At 48.2% G+C, this 16294-nt stretch overlaps 1 protein-coding gene across 1 annotated transcript; it reads left to right on the forward strand.

The window, feature by feature from the left end:
• The first annotated feature begins 3765 nt into the window (after window positions 1-3765).
• Window positions 3766-7984, forward strand: LOC147105578 (zona pellucida sperm-binding protein 4-like). The gene is made up of 9 exons (XM_086010887.1): window positions 3766-4126; window positions 4666-4844; window positions 5002-5099; window positions 5175-5308; window positions 5393-5582; window positions 5819-5966; window positions 6110-6182; window positions 6806-6916; window positions 6989-7984. The coding sequence occupies exons 1-9, from the start codon at window positions 3781-3783 to the stop codon at window positions 7138-7140; spliced, it is 1431 nt and encodes a 476-aa protein (XP_085867013.1). The 5' UTR covers window positions 3766-3780; the 3' UTR covers window positions 7141-7984.
• The last annotated feature ends 8310 nt before the right edge of the window (window positions 7985-16294 follow it).

Below are 16294 nucleotides of genomic sequence, written 5' to 3' on the forward strand. Positions count from 1 at the left end.
TCCAACCCCTTCATAATCTTATATGTTTCAATAAGATCGCCTCTCATTCTTCTGAACTCCAATGAGTAGAGTCCCAATCTACTCAACCTCTCCTCATATGTCCATCCCCTCATCCCCGGGATTAATCGAGTGAACCTTCTTTGTACTGACTCGAGAGCAAGTATGTCCTTTCTTAAGTATGGACACCAAAACTGTATGCAGTATTCCAGGTGCGGTCTCACCAATACCTTGTACAACTGAAGCAATACCTCCCTATTTTTATATTCCATCCCCCTAGCAATGAAAGCCAACATTCCATTGGCCTTCTTAATCACTTGCTGCACCTGCATACTAACCTTTTGAGTTTCGTGCACCAGGACCCCCAGATCCCTTTGTACTTCAGTACTTTCAAGTTTCTTGCCATTAAGATAATAACTTGCTCTACGATTTTTCCTGCCAAAGTGCATAACCTCACACTTTCCAGTATTGTATTCCATCTGCCAAATCTCTGCCCACTTACTTAGCCTGTCTATGTCCCCTTGCAGGTTTTTTATGTCCTCCTCACTCACTACTTTCCCTCCCATCTTAGTATCATCTGCAAACTTTGACGTGTTACACTCGGTCCCCTCCTCCAAATCGTTAATATAGATTGTAAAGAGTTGGGGACCCAGCACTGACCCCTGCGGAACACCACTGTTTACTGATTGCCAGTCTGAATATGAACCATTTATCCCAACTCTCTGCCTTCTGTTAGATAGCCAATCCTCTATCCATGCCAGAATATTACCTCCAATCCCGTGATTTTTTATCTTAAGCAATAATCTTTTGTGTGGCACCTTGTCAAATGCCTTTTGGAAGTCTAAATACACTACGTCCACTGGTTCACCTTTATCCACCCTATATGTTACTTCCTCAAAGAACTCCAGCAAATTTGTCAAACATGACTTCCCCTTCATAAAACCATGCTGACTTTGTCTTATTAAATTATGATTATCCAAATGTCCTGTTACTGTCTCCTTAATAATGGACTCCAAAATTTTACCTACCACAGATGTTAGGCTAACCGGTCTATAGTTTCCAGCCTTCTGTCTACTGCCCTTTTTAAATAAGGGTGTTACATTAGCAGTTTTCCAGTCTGCCGGGACCTTTGCTGAGTCCAGGGAGTTTTGGAAGATTATTACTAATGCATCCACAATCCCTACAGCCACTTCCCTCAAAACCCTGGGATGTAAGCCATCAGGTCCAGGTGATTTATCCGCCTTGAGTCCCATTATTTTACCAAGTACTACTTCCTTAGTGATTTTAATCGTATTTAGCTCCTCCCCCCCTATAGCCCCCTGCTTGTCAAGTGTTGGGATATTCTTGGTGTCCTCTACTGTAAAGACTGATGTAAAATATTCATTCAGTGTTTTTGCCATCTCCATATTTCCCACCATTAATTTCCCGGTCTCATCCTCTAAGGGACCAACATTTACTTTAGCCACCCTTTTTCTTTTTATATAACTATAAAAACTCTTACTATCTGTCTTTATATTTTTGCTAATTTACTTTCATAATGTATCTTCCCTTTCTTAATCAATCTTTTTGTTATTTTTTGCTGTCTTTTAAAGTTTTCCCAATCCTCTATCCTACCACTAGATTTGGCTACCTTATATGCCCTTGTTTTTAGTCGAATACTATCCTTAATTTCTTTACTTAGCCGCGGATGGCTGTCTTTTCTTTTACACCCTTTTTTTCTCAGTGGTATATACTTTTTTTGGAATTTGTAAAATAACTCCTTAAATGTACACCACTGATCATGTATCGTCTTATCCTTTAACCTATTTTCCCAATCCACTTTACTCAATTCTGCTCTCATACCTTCATAGTCTCCTTTATTCAAGCTTAGCACGCTTGTTTGAGATACAGCCTCCTCACCCTCTAACTGAATATGGAATTCAACCATGTTATGGTCACTCATTCCAAGGGGATCCTTTACTAGGACATTTTTAATTAATCCTGTCTCGTTACACAGGACCAGATCTAAGGTTGCTTGCCCCCTGGTTGGTTCAGTTACATACTGCTCAAGAAACCCATCCCTAATACACTTAGTACCTCAACCATACCCTCTGCCTCCATGAATAGGTCTCCTTTTTGGTCCCTAATCATCCCCATCCCTCCTCTTACTACCCTTTTACTATTTATATGCCTATAGAAGACTTTTGGATTACCTTTTATGTTGGCTGCAATTCTATTCTCATACCCTCTCTTTGCCCGTCTTATTTGATTTTTCACTTCTCCTCTGAACTTTCTATATAGAGCCTGATTCTCAGATGCATTTGCAACTTGACATCTGTCATATTCGCTCTTTTTCTGCTTCATCATATTCTCTATCTCTTTCATCATCCAGCGAGCCCTGACTTTAGTTGTCCTGCCTTTCCCCCTCGTTGGAAAGTACCTCAACTGCACCTGAACTATTTCCTCTTTAAAGGCAGCCTATTGTTTATTACAGTTTTGCCTGCCAATCTTTGATTCCAGTTTACCCGGGCCAGATCCGTTCTCATCCCACTGAAATTGCATTTCCCCCTGTTAAACATTTTTACTCTAGATTGCTCCCTGTCCTTTTTCATAGCTAACCAAAACCTTCTGATACTGTGATTACTGTTCCCTAAATGTTCACCTATTGAAACTTGCTCCACCTGACCAACCTCATTCCCCAGTCTGGAGTACAGTTATGTTGAAAGACTGAAGAAGCTGGCGTTGTTCTCCTTGGAGCAGAGAAAATTGAGAGGAGATTTGATAGAGGTGTTCAAATCCATGAGGGGTGTGGACAGAGTAGATAGAGAGAAACTGTTCCCATTGGCAGAAGGGTGGAGAACCAGAGGACAGAGATTTAAGGTGATTGGCAAAAGAACCAAAGGCCACGTAAGAAAGACTTTTATACGCAGCGAGCGGTTAAGATTTGGAATGTTCTCCCTGAAAGGGCGGTGGAGGCAGATTCAATCACAGCTTTGAAAAGGGAGTTGGATAAGTATCTGAAGGGAAGAAATGTGCAGGGCTACGGGGAAAGGGCGGGGGAGTGGGACTGGCTGAAGTGCTCTTGCAGAGAGCCGGCACGGGCTCGACGGGCCGAATGGCCTCCTTTCCTGCTGTAACCATTCTATGATTCGATGATTCTATGACCATGCGCTGTAACTTTAAAAAAGGTTAAAAGGAAATTGAACAAATTAAATTAAAGTACTGTTCCTTATGGTGATGCAGCACTCCAGTGCCTGCGGTGCCCACCGGTCTCGGAAGGCCTCGAGCGTGCCGGCAGACACCGCGTGCTCCATCTCCAGGGCCACCCAGGGGTGAACGTGGCCGCGGAAGAGAGGTGGGCCGAATGACCCCCTGGACCGCCTGCTGCCTGGACCAGTTAATGGCCACTTTGGCCAGGCCCAGGAGCAGTCCCACGAGGAGGTCCCTGACCCGCCCGCTCCCCTCCGCACTGGGTGGCCGTAGATCAGGAGAGTGGGACTGAAGTGCAGCCAAAAATCGAGGATCAGCCCCTTCAAATAATGGAAGAGGGACTGCAACCTCTCACACTCCGTATAAACATGGACAATCTGGGTCTATGGGAACGAGACAAGTTCAGCCTTTCTTTATTGATGAACTGAAACAGAATATAAGGAAAGAAACAGACATTGTATTCAACCGATGTAAATTTAATCATACTTTACAACTTCAAATAAAGACACATCTATATTTTGTTAAAAAACACAGTTCCCTCTACTCAAGGAGCAGAAAACACAAGGCCCCAATATCTCCGTGTGCCCCGTGGGAATGCGGGTTCACATGGGGAGCCCGTGGGCCAATGAGACCATTCATTTACTGCGGGTTAAACAGGGGATAAAAAGGGGGAGTCGGGTCTACAGCCTCACTTATCTGGGAGCCTTGCTTGTTAGAATGGAGGGGCTGCGGGTTCTGGGCTTGTTCTTTGTTACAATCTGTTCATCTCAGCCGCCCTCTCTCCTCCTCCCCGCCGATCAATGTTGGCTGTCTCCCAAATTCCGCCAAGACTGCGGGTTTGGGGGAATTGAAGGCAGTGAGTGTGTGCGGAGAGGCTGCTGCTTTGATGCCGGGAGCCGGGATGTGCCGCCGTGTTTCTATTCACTCCACAATCTGCCAGGTGGGTGTATTCTCGGCTCGCCTATATTCTGGGCCAGGGCTTCCCAGGACCAGCCGCAATCCAACTGCACTGGGGATTCCCTGGACAGTATCCTCTCTCCTCCTGTCCTGAAACATCAGCTGGAGTCTCCAACCTCTCCAGTCCGGGAGCTGGCGGGGTTAGGAACCGTGTTCAGTTCTACAGTTTGAAAGTCTGATCATTGAGATCCTGACCCAGGATCTCTCCTTCCTTCTCTATGCGACTTGGGACTTCTGATGGTTGAATTGCGCCCCAGGATAGGAGGGCAGAGTGAAGATCAGTCCCTGGCTGGCACTGACCGGACAGGGTGTGGATTTGATGCCGGTCTTGTGTAACCAGTCCAGTAGGGATGGAGTTGGTGACCCGTCTCCATTAGATGGAGAATTGGGGTGTGGACGGGGAGAGAAGGAAACTAGAAGCTGGTGCTGCGCTGGGCGGAGTTTCTCCCCCTCCCGGTAACGGTTCCCTTGCCATTCCCCGTGCAGCAACTAACCGCCTTTCATTGACTCTCTCTCTTGCAGTGTGCACCAAGGATGGCCGGGTCCTGATCGCCATCTCCAAGGATTTGACGCTGCCTCCTGTAGACCTGACAACGGTCCATCTGAAGGATGGACACGGAGCGGAGTGCAGTCCGACCGTGGCCTCTGCAGACACTGTGCTCTTTCAGTTCGCAGTCACTGAGTGTGGCACTACTCAGCGGGTAGGTATTGTGGGCTGGGAGCCCCATCAATGGCTGTCAGTCGGGTGGGAAAGAGGGGGTCTAAAGGGCAATGGGGGCCCTTAAAGACACTACATGTGATAAGGCAATGGCAGACTTGCTCAATTTCTCTGTAATGATGGTCTTCTGTCTCTTGTAGCTGGACGGGGTGAACGCCGTCTATGAAACGGATGTGTTGGGTCAGTTTGAGATCTTGGATGGAGCTTTGGGATCGGTGACCCGGGACAGCCCCTTCAGGTGAGACTGGGAGCACATGGAGCGGGTAGAGAAGGTGAGGAGCTGAATTCTCCAGCCGTGTCCGTTCTCTTGCAGGCTCCATGTCCAGTGCAGTTACAAGGGGAGCCAGGAGTCTGAATTGCAGGTGAAGCCCAGAGTTTACAGCCTTTCTCCGCCACTGCCTGCCACTGAGGCCGGGATCCTGGTTCTGGAGCTGAGAATAGCGAGAGGTAGCGAGTGCTGCTGATGGTTAGTGTCCAACTTCAGGCTCTCTCTCCAAATAGTGGCCGTCCTTCATCGTCTTCTCTTTCCAGATGGTGGCTACCGGAGCTGGTACGTGGCCAGTGACTACCCGATCCTGAGTGTGCTCCGGGACCCCGTGTTTGTGGAGGTTCGAGTCCTGAACCGGAACGATCCGTCCCTTGTGCTGGTGCTCAATGACTGCTGGGCGACCCCCACCCCCGAGCCGCATTCGGGGCTCCGATGGGACCTCCTGGTGGGCAGGTAAGGCAGCGAGTGAGGGACCTTGGGGCAGGCTGGTGATTGGGGAGGGGGGCGACATGGACTGGGTGAAGGAACGGCCAATAATCAAACCAATCTGAGCTCCAGGTTGATGACTTGAATGGACTGGTTTCTTTATCTCGTCTAATCTCGGGACTTTGCTTTGATGTGCCGCTGTAACTCTGTAGTTGGGAGTTCCAGGTGCCCTCTCCATATAACCCGCTCTTTCTCTGTTCCAGGTGCCCCTTTACTGGAGACAATTACAAAACCCGCCTCCTCCCGGTAGACGCCGCTTCCCATTCGCCGTTCCCAACTCACCAGAATCGGTTTGTAGTCAGCACTTTCGCTTTCTGGGACCGAGTTTCGGGCCGGGCTCTGAGCGGGGAGGTGAGTTTCCTTCAGTCTTGGTTGAACTTGTTCCCTGGGTCTTGCTCACAGTGAGGAGGCCCCTGTTGACCCTTTGACTGTAGAAGCATGAATCTCCTGACTGGGAGCTGTGGCACTGACCAGACCGCACTGTCTCTTTCCAGGTTCACTTCCACTGCAGTGCTGAGGTTTGCTTCCCTTCCACCCGAGAGAACTGCACGGCTCCCTGCAGCCCCAGTAAGTAGCTGGGATCTGACTAGAAACTGAAGCCTGATGGGGAAGGGTGGGTGTGGGGCATCTGGACACTGGGCTCACTCAGCAAGGGCCCAACAGTGGGCACAGGAGCAGTGTCCTCAATCTGCCTGCTCAACTCTATCCCAGTTAGTCTACAGCAGAATAGCAATCTGGCTCAGGGGCTCTGAGCACATCTTGCACTGGTTCTGAATGGAATCCACCTCTGGCCTTGAACATTGATCCAGCATCCTGCTGTCGCCAGGAGTTCCAGGGTGGAACTGAACCGATATCTGGGGGCGGGGAGACCTGGGCAATGTGTGTATGTCCAGTGTAACCGCTCGTCAAACTAGTGCTTAAAACGGGTCTCTTTCCCCAGGAGACCAGCCTGGCCATTGGACCCGTCAACGACTGCAAACTTTGCTGGGTTGATGCGGGTCCTTCTGAGAATCAGGAGTGAATCTTAGTCTGACAGTGAGGGAACAATGTTTAACTACAGTCCAATCTCTCCGGTACTCTCTGCCCGAGGGTTTTTGCATTGGGCCATCGGATTGTACACCTGATTCAGCGCTTCAGACAGCTGCACATTGAATTGCCCACCTTGAACTCTTGCCTCTTGTCTCCCCCAGAGAGGCGAAGAAGCGCCGATGACCGGGCTGGGTCCTTGGTGACCGCTGATGGAGCCATCATTTTCCTGGAAGATGAGAGATTGGCTGCTGGGATCCACCAGGAAGAGAAAGGTAAAGGAGGCCCCTGCCACTGTTTAGTGATGGAGTAACTGGTGCCCATCTAACCCTCCCTTCTCCCCACAGATGCTGCTGCTGATTCCCCCTCCCGTGTTCTTCCTGGAGCAGCGGTTGGGGTAGCTCTGCTCTCCGTGGCCCTGTTGGTCGGGACTGTTGCCATGTGGAAAATGGACCATCGCCGCAGGGTGGGCTCCGAGTGCAGCTCCATGGAACTGTAGATGTCTGTTGAACAATAAAACCCTGTTATACATGAACCCTGATCTTGTGTTCATAGAATCAGAGAATGGCCTCCTTCTGTGCTGTCACCATTGAGCCCGTGCCTGCTGTTTGCAAGAGCACTTCAGCTAGTCCCACTCCTCGGCCCTTTCCCTGTAGCCCTGCAATTTTTTTTTTTATTTGTTGCTTATCCAATTCCCTTTTGAAAGCCACGATTTAATCGGCCTCCTCCAACCTTTCGGGCAGTGCATTCCAGTTATTAACCACTCCGAGTAAAAAAAACAAAATGGTTTTTCTTCATGTCCCATTTGGTTCTTTTACAACTAACGTTCAATCTGTGTCCTCTGTCTCTGGCCCGTTCTGCCAATGGCGACAGTTCCCCTCTATCTACTGTCTCGACGCCTCATGCTTTTGAAAACCTCTCCAATCTGCTCTCAACCTTCTCTGCTCTCTGAAACTCCTCTGCTCTAAGAACCCCAGCTTCTCTCGCCATCCATGTAACTGACATCCTCATCCCTGGAATCATTCTTCCATGCACCCTCTCCTAGGGCCATCACATCATTCCCAAAGAGCGGTGCCCAGAATTGACACAATACTCCAGTTGAGGCCAACTGATGTTTTATAAAGGTTCATCATAACTTCCTTGATTTTGTACTCCATGCCACTGCTTGTAAAGCCCAGTATCCCATATGCTTTTTAATTGCTTTGTCAACCTGCCCTGCCGCCTTCAATGATTTGTGCACACATACTCCCAGGTCTCTCTGTTCATGCAGCCACTTTAGGATTGTACCCTTTAGTTTATATTGCCTGTCCTCGTTCTTCCCACCAAATGTTTCACTTTGCACGTTTGTTAAATTTCATCTGTCTGCCCATTGCACCAGCCTGGCTGTCTTGAAATCTATCACACACCTTTCCCTGCCCCTGTACTTGCTTAAACTTTGTTACATCACTAACTTTTACCCATTCCCATGAAGGTCATCGACCTGAAACATTAACTCTGTTTCTCTCCACAGAGGCTGCCTGACCGGAGTATTTCCTGCTTTTATTAAACCACTAGTTGGGTTGTTTTGGGCCTCGCTAGACCAGTAGTGGAAAGCTCACTCCTGGTCTTCAACAGCTGCTGTGAACAACCTTCCAGCATCGGTTTGGAATCCAGTTCCAGTATCGATCAAAACTCCAGTCAATTCAATAAAGCAGTAGGGGAGTATCAGCACATCAATTGAGGGTGGAGACGTCGTGGCCTTTCTTATCCTTACTGATCTGGAACTGTAGGAAGCACTAATCCAGTCACCCCACTCCATGTGGGGTGTGATGCTCACAGTGCGGAGTGGAACTCCTGCACAAGAGGCTTTCCTCAATCACTGGTGTCTGCAGGAGCCTTTATTGTGGGGACAACCTCTACAGGAAGTCTGGGATTGAGGGAATAAATAGGATATTTCTCCACCTGAAGAAAGCCTGTGGCCCAGACAACATCAAAAATAAAATGCTCAAGTTCAGCAATATGGAGATGCAGGGTGCGGTACTCAAATTATTCAACATCATATTACGTTCAGGCTGTTTTCCCGATATCTGGTGCCAAGGACTAATCTCCCCCATATATAAAAGTGGAAACAAGTCAGACCCAAATAACTACCGTGGCATCTGTGTCAACAGTTGTCTAGGGAAGTTATTCTGCAGTATTCTAAATAGTAGATTACTTGATTTTCTTAACAAACATAATATCCTCAGAAAAAACCAAATAGGCTTTCTTCCAAACACCGCACCGCCGACCATATCTATACCCTTCACACCCTCATTGAAAAACATATACACCAAACAAAAAATGGGAAAATATTCGCCTGTTTCATCGACTTCAAGAAAGCCTTTGACTCTATATGGCAGGAAGGGCTCTATTATAAACTTCTTCAGTGTGGAATAGGGGGCAAAGTCTATGACCTTATTAAATCAATGTATCTGAAAAACAAATGCGGGGTCAAAATTGGAGACAAACGCACCGATTTCTTCACCCAGAGAAGAGGCGTCCGGCAGGGCTGCAATTTGAGCCCGACCCTGTTCAACATATACATAAATGAATTAGCAGACATGCTGGAGCAAAGCGAGTCACCAGGTCTCCGTCTCCTGGATGGGGAAGTGAAATCCCTGTTCTATGCGGATGACCTGGTTCTGCTGTCTCCCACAGAACAGGGATTACAGCAACAACTAGACCTACTCGACAAATACTGCCAAAATTGGGCTCTAACAGTAAATCTAAAGAAAACCAACATCATGATTTTTCAAACAAGGCCCAGATGTCAGGAAAACAAATACCAGTTTACCCTCAGTGATACCACTATAGGACACACTATGAGCTACACCTACCTTGGTCGAACTATTACAGCATCAGGGAGCTTCAGCATAGCAGTGAATGCACTAAAAGAAAAAGCCCGAAGAGCCCTATATGCAAGAAAAAGAAAATTCTACAACATCCAAATCCCAATCAAAATCTGGCTCAAAATATTTGACAGCATAATCCTGCCCATTGCACTGTACGGTAGTGAAGTATGGGGCCCGCTAAATCACCAAAGCTACACTAAATGGGAAAAACACACAATAGAAGCCCTACATGCAGAATTCTGCCGAAGCATCCTTCGCACCCAAAGAAAAACGCCAACAAATGCATGCAGAGCCGAACTAGGCAGATACCCACTGATAATAAACATCCAAAAATGAGCACTAAACTTCCTAAATCACCTCAAATCTAGCTCCCCAGACACCCTTCATTTCAAAGCCTTTCAGACCCAAGAGCTAAACCCAGAAAAGAGTCCCCTGAGTCAGCTGCTACTGAAACTAAGTACTCAGCCAGACCCTGACCAGCCCCAGACCAACACAGCCGTCCAAACACCAATCCGAGTGAACCAAATCATTAAAAAATGCAAAGAAACCTACCTGGAACATTGGAACAAAATAACTGAAAGCCAAAGCAGATTAGAATGTTACCGGGCCCTAAAAAGAGAATATAAACTGGCAGACTACCTCACGACCATCAGAGACACAAAACAGAGACAGACCCTCACCAGGTACAGACTAAGCGACCACCAACTGGAAATTGAAAAAGGCAGATACAAGAAATCCTGGCAGCCTAGAGAGAATAGAATATGCGATCAATGTCTGGCCGGCGAGGTTGAAACAGAGATGCATTTCCTCCTAAAATGTGAAAAATTCAACACATCAAGAAACATATTATTCAACAAGCTAAGCCAAACAACCCCAAATTTCAAGGAATTGGATGACCTGTCAAAATTGAGATTAGTCCTAGGAGAAGGAGACAGACCATACCTTGGGGCCAAATATGTAACAACATGTCACCACCTGAGGACTGTTTAAAATTAAGACTGTTTAAAATTAATATTGAACGTACCAAATGAAGTACAAAGACTGTTTAAAATTAATATTGTTTAAAAGTAATATTGTATGTAACCAACAAATGTCAAATCGATTGACACCCACAGAATGTTGGAAAACTGTACCTTTTTGCTATGTAAGCTTTGGCAATATGGTTCTCTGTAAACTTTCATGCCAATAAAGCATTTGAATTGGAATTGGAATTGGAATTGGATAAGGTAGGTCACTATCAATTGTCTAGTTTCAGTTGCTGAGAAACTAGTTTAGACAATACAGGATACTTTGAGTTTGACTTTGGAGAATCTGGAGTTAACAATGATCAGTCAGCAGAGATTTCCCAAAGCCAGGTGGTGCTTGAGCTGCTGCACAGAACTCTGACAGGAGTATTGATGAAAGAAATGCTCTGCTTTTCATTGATCTAGTTTCAAGATGTGACCTGAATTATGGGAAAGATGATGGTAACGGAACCAAAGCCACTGTGGCCCATGGTTAGTGGTAATGGGGCAGGGCCCATGTTTCACCCACTGACCGGTGCCGGTAGATCCATAGTGGGGACTGTGGGGCTTCTGCAAGACCCACAGCAATGATGCAGATTGAAAAATTTCAATCCAAGCCCCCCAAACTGGGACTGTGGGTAGAGGATGTTCTGGGCCATGGATTGTCCAGGATCATGGGTCAGCGGCACATTGGGTTCAATGTAGGGAAAGGTGACGTCTTGCATCTTCAATACATGGAAGGAGTGGAGAGCAGCTCCATGGGTCAGTAAATGTGGTCGAGCAAGAATCATGTTGGTGTCAAATACAAAGTTAGAATGTAATTCAGCTGCCTTGGTCCTTGGTCCCTCTTCATTGAACTCAACATGCCACTTAGAAAATAACAGGATTGTGCAGAGTCAATAGATCTGCGAAAGGGAAATCGTGTTTGACAAATCTGTTGGAGATTTTTGAGTTTGTAACGAGCAGCACAGTTAAGGGGGAATCTGTGGATGTGGTGCATTTGGTTTTTCAGCAGACATCTGATAGAGTGCCACACAAGGTTATTAAACATAAATAGGGTCCTTGGGATTGGGGGTAGTATACTAGCATGGATTGAGGATTGGTTAACACGAAACAGTAGGACTAAATGTGTCATTCTTGGGCTGGCAGGCTATAACTAGTGGGGTACCGCAGGGATCAGTGCTTGGGCCTCGGCCATTCACAATCTACATCAATGATTTGGATGAGGCGACCAAATATAATATATCCAAGTTTGCTGATCCAAAGCTTGGTGGGAATTGAAGTTGAGGGGATATAGACAGGCTAAGTGAGTGGGTGAGAACATGGCAAATGGAATATAATGTAGAGAAATGTGAAGTTAACCACTTTGGTAGGGGAAGAATAGAAAAGCAGAGCATTTTTTAAATGGTGAGAGATTGGGGAAATGTTGGTGTTCAGAGGGACCTGGGTGTCCTTTTAAACAAATCACTGAAAGTTAACATGCAGGAACAGCAAGCAATTAGGAAAGCAAATGGTATGTTGGCCTTTATTACAAGAGGATTTGAATATAAGAGTAAAGATGGCTTACTGCAATTATATAGGTCCCTGGTGAGACCACAGCTAGAGTATTGTGTACAGTTTTGGTCTCCTTTCCTAAAGAAGGATATACTTGCTATAGAGGGAGTGCAAGGAAGGTTCACCGGACTGGTTCCTGGGCTGGGGGTTGGTCATATGAGGAGAGTGAGTAGACTGGGACTATATTCCCTAGAGTTTAGAAGAATGAGGTGATCTCATTGAAACATATGAAATTCTTAGATTGACAGGCTAGATGCAGGGAGGATGTTTCCCCTGGCTGGGGCGTCTCGAACCAGTGGTCACAGTCTCGGAACAAGGGGTTGGCTATTTAGGACTGAGGAGGAGAAATGTCTTCACTCGGAGGGCGGTGAATCTTTGGCATTCTCCACCGCAGTGGGCTGTGGAGGCTCAGTCGGTGAGTGTATTCAAGACCGAGATCGCTGGATTTTTGACTAAGGGATATGGGGATAGTGCCGGAAAGTGGAGATGAGGTAGAAGATCAGCCGTGATCTTATTGAATGGCAGAGCAGGCTTGATGGGCCAAATGGCCTGCTCCTGCTACTATTATGTTCTGTTTTAAGAAAGGAAAATCGTGTTTGACAAATGTATAAGAATTCTTTGAGTATGTAACGAGCAGGCTGGATCAAGGGGATCCAGTAGATGTAGTGTATTTGGATTTCCAAAAGTCATTCAGTAAGGTGCCACATAAAAGGTTACTGCACAAGATAAGAGCTCACGGTGTTGAGGGTAATACTTTAGCATGGATAGAGGATTGGCTAACAGAAAAGGGTCAGGATAAATGGGTCATTTGCCAATTGGCAAACTAGCTAGTGGGGTGCCACACCATGAACGTGCTTTGCAAGGATAGTGGGCGGTGCAGGGCGCCATTGACTGCACGCATGTGGCACTGCGGGCACCGCAGAAGAATGCAGAGGTTTTCTGAAACCGCAAGGGGTTCTACTGCTTAATGTCCAGTTGGTGTGTGACTATAGACAGCTGGTACTTGCTGTCAATGACTGCTATCCTGGCAGCAGCCACGATGCTTCTATCCTGCGGCAGAGTGGTGTGCCAGAGCTTTTCCAGGCAGTGTAACAGCCAGGTGGTTGGCTCTGCGGAGACCAGGATTATCCACTGCACCTGGCTGATTACATCGCTCCATTACCCCAACACCCGTACTGAGCTGTGGTACAATGAGAGCCTTCTCGCCACCAGGAACATCATTGAGCAGACGATCGGCGTCCTCAAGCAACGGTTCTGCTGTCTGGACAACTCTGGAGGAGCCCTGCAGTACTCGCCTGAGCGAGTGTCTCCCTCTTCATAGTTGTTTGCTGCATTCTTCATAACCTGGCAATCCTCAGGACCCAGCCAATGCCATCAGGGATTGGTACACCACCGGAAGAGGAGGATGATCAGCAACAATGTTGAAACTGCAAGGGCCGTCCATCAACGGCTGATAACAAGACGCCGCTAGGCCCCTACTCAGGAAATGGTTTCTGGCATGGAGAACAACATGATCAAAAGCAACCCGCAATCCCTATAGCTGGCCAAGGCAGCAATGATTCCAAAGGCCAAACATGTACATTTTGAATACAACAACTTTTTGTTTTACAAACTGTGTCATTTATTCATGACAAACTAATAGAAACAAACACAACAAATCATTAATTAACATAACTGGTTCTCACAACCTGGAGGTAATGGCCAAAACACTAAACAAAAGTAATTACATGAACCTCGGCCTTTAATAAAAACATTACTAACATTTTGTCAGACCTCCTACTGTTTGCCCTTCGAGGGTGATCTCCTTCCCTTGGCCACTTGCCCCCTTCCCAACCTACTGCTCCTCCAGAATGGGGCCCCAGTGGCTGCAGCACGCTGGTGGAAGGCTGCTGCTTGTCAGATCCTGAGACTTCAGATGCCCTTGAAGGACGGCCTCGACCAGCTCTGGGCCTGGGGGGCTCGGCTGCAGACTGCACCAACTCTGCATAGGCAGCAGCAGTCTGGGCTACAGCTGGTGGCAAGTGCAATGGGGAAGTGCCAGTGGTGGGAGCAGGAATGCTGTCATCCTGAGAGAGGACAGCACCTCCCTGCTTGACCAACACACTGGCACTCCCACGGGGCAGCACTTCAGCATCTGGAGCAATCTGCTGGAGCACAGAATGCTGGCCTGCTGCGGTACCGTGAGAGCCCCGGGTCAATGTGTCCGAACCAGCGATGATGGCAGCAGTCAGTGCTTGCGTGGCCTCAATCTGAGACTGCAGGAGAGCAGTCCGAGATTGGATCACGGCGGCCAGTGACTGAATTGCAGCACTAAGCAGAACTTGTGTTTGCCTGTGCTGTAGCGGAGTGCTCCACACTCCTTGCCAGTGCATCAATGCTTTGGGGCACCCTTCCCACTGCACCCATGAGCTGAGTGTGCCTGTCCACCGCCTGGGGGTTCATTTCAATGATGAGCCGCTCCTCCTCTGCGTCCAGTGCAGCAGGACTCGCTGGCCTACACTCCCTCTGGGGAGAAGGACACCGAGCTTCCCTACCCCCATTGCATTGCTGCAGCCTGCTGGGTCCCAGAGCTTCACCTTCATCAGACCCTTCACCCCTGCTCCCCTCCAGGGAAGATGTGGTCCCAGTGTGGACATGGGCTTCCTTGGGAGAGGGTGGCGCTGAGGCTCCGGCTTCCTCTTCCTCCTCGCCTATGGCTTCACTCCCACTAGCAGCTTGAGGGCCCGTCTCCTCAGCTGGTGAATCACCATCTGAAAACAGGGAGGTACAAGAGTGGCTTTAGCGTCAGGACAGGGGGGCAGTAAGGGAGGAAGGAGTGCAGCGATTTAGTAAGTTGGATTGAAAGTGTCAAAGGCTGGTGTTGTGAGGGACAAGTGGAATGAGAGAGGAGAGAAAGCTGATGACCTTACCATTGCTGTCCCGAACGGGGTCAACCTCTCCATGGGTGATGGGACTGATCACCTGGATTGCCACAATCCTGTGGACGCACACCTCAAGATCGCTGAGTGGTTGCAGCTGAGGTGGCCCTCCACCTGTCTGTTGCTGCTGTGGCCTGTTAGGACATAGCTTGGCCTGCAAGAAAAATGACGGTGTCTGAGTAAATGTGCAGCCATGGTCTTGCCTGTTGTGCCTCCCATAGTTGAATAGCCCTCAATGTGTGCAAGGTGTGGAATGTGCGTGTGTGTTTTATGAAATGGCCATAGGTCTTGGTTGAGTGTTGGACATTGGGGTTTTAAGACCCTCTGGCCATAGAGTGAGGTTGAGATGGAGGGATGGAGAGGTATTGAACAACAGCCACTCACCCTGAACACCCGAGTGAGGTCGTTGAACTTTTTGCGACATTGGATGTGGGTCCTGGTCACCATGCTCCTGGAGGAGACGTGATGAGCCACCTCCCTCCAGACTCTTCTGTAGTCACGCGGCAATAGCCTCCTCCCACTCTCAGGCTGCAGTATAGCTCTTCTGCACTCCACCGCACCAATCAGAGCCTCCAATCACTGAAGCGCTGAGCTCGTTCTCTTACCCTCTCCATAGTCCTTGGCTGAAAAGTTTAGGCACAGGTCTGTCCAGGCCGAGATTCAAGCCTGCAATGAGCAGCGTGTGGCTGGAGAGTGTGGTGTATGTGCCTTTAAGAGCAATTATGGTGTATGTGCCTTTAAGAGCGCCAGGTGTGGGTAATGCCGGTAATTGCCACTTGGGCTATATAAGCCTGTGTATTGTGTATATCCTTTAGAAACCCCCCCCCAGACTTGCTTAGTAAATACCTATGAACCAACTCCTGTCTTCAGTGTCTTTATCTACACACGGACACTACAGTGGCGACGAAGTGGAAACGGACTTACCTGCAATTCGGCAGCACCTCAAGGACATCGATTCCTCCAGCGTCTAGAAGACTCAAGGAAGTAAAAGAAACTGTGGTTTCACCAGCTGGCCAAGCTGGTGACAGGTACTGCGCTAATCCTTCCTGGGCGTCAGGCTGGAGCTCCAGCGGCGGGCTCTACAGCTGAGACAGGCAGCGAAATCAGAGGCAAGCAATAACGGACTGGGAGGGTGCACTCGAGAGACGGCCGGCGCGGCAAGCAGGTCAGCGTTTAGCCCTCCATTGGGAACGAGTCTCCAACAGTGAATAAACGGAAACCACAGTAAAACAGCGTTGTTATCGGTGGCAGCGGCGGGAAAGCGCGGGAAGCGCCATATCGTTGCTACAGCGAGAAGAAAAAAGCGC

This window comes from Somniosus microcephalus, chromosome 17, assembly GCF_052327205.1.
Source record: "Somniosus microcephalus isolate GS21.2 chromosome 17, FLI_Smic_1.0, whole genome shotgun sequence".
In the NCBI taxonomy this organism is placed as follows: Eukaryota; Metazoa; Chordata; class Chondrichthyes; order Squaliformes; family Somniosidae; genus Somniosus; species Somniosus microcephalus.

Coding starts and splice junctions, on each gene's coding strand:
- LOC147105578 (XM_086010887.1), top strand. CDS start 3,781: ATGCGGGTTCACATGGGGAGCCCGTGGGCCAATGAGACCATTCATTTA. Junction 5,309..5,392: donor GGAGCTGAGAATAGCGAGAG/GTAGCGAGTGCT, acceptor TTCTCTTTCCAG/ATGGTGGCTACCGGAGCTGG. Junction 6,183..6,805: donor CACGGCTCCCTGCAGCCCCA/GTAAGTAGCTGG, acceptor TGTCTCCCCCAG/AGAGGCGAAGAAGCGCCGAT.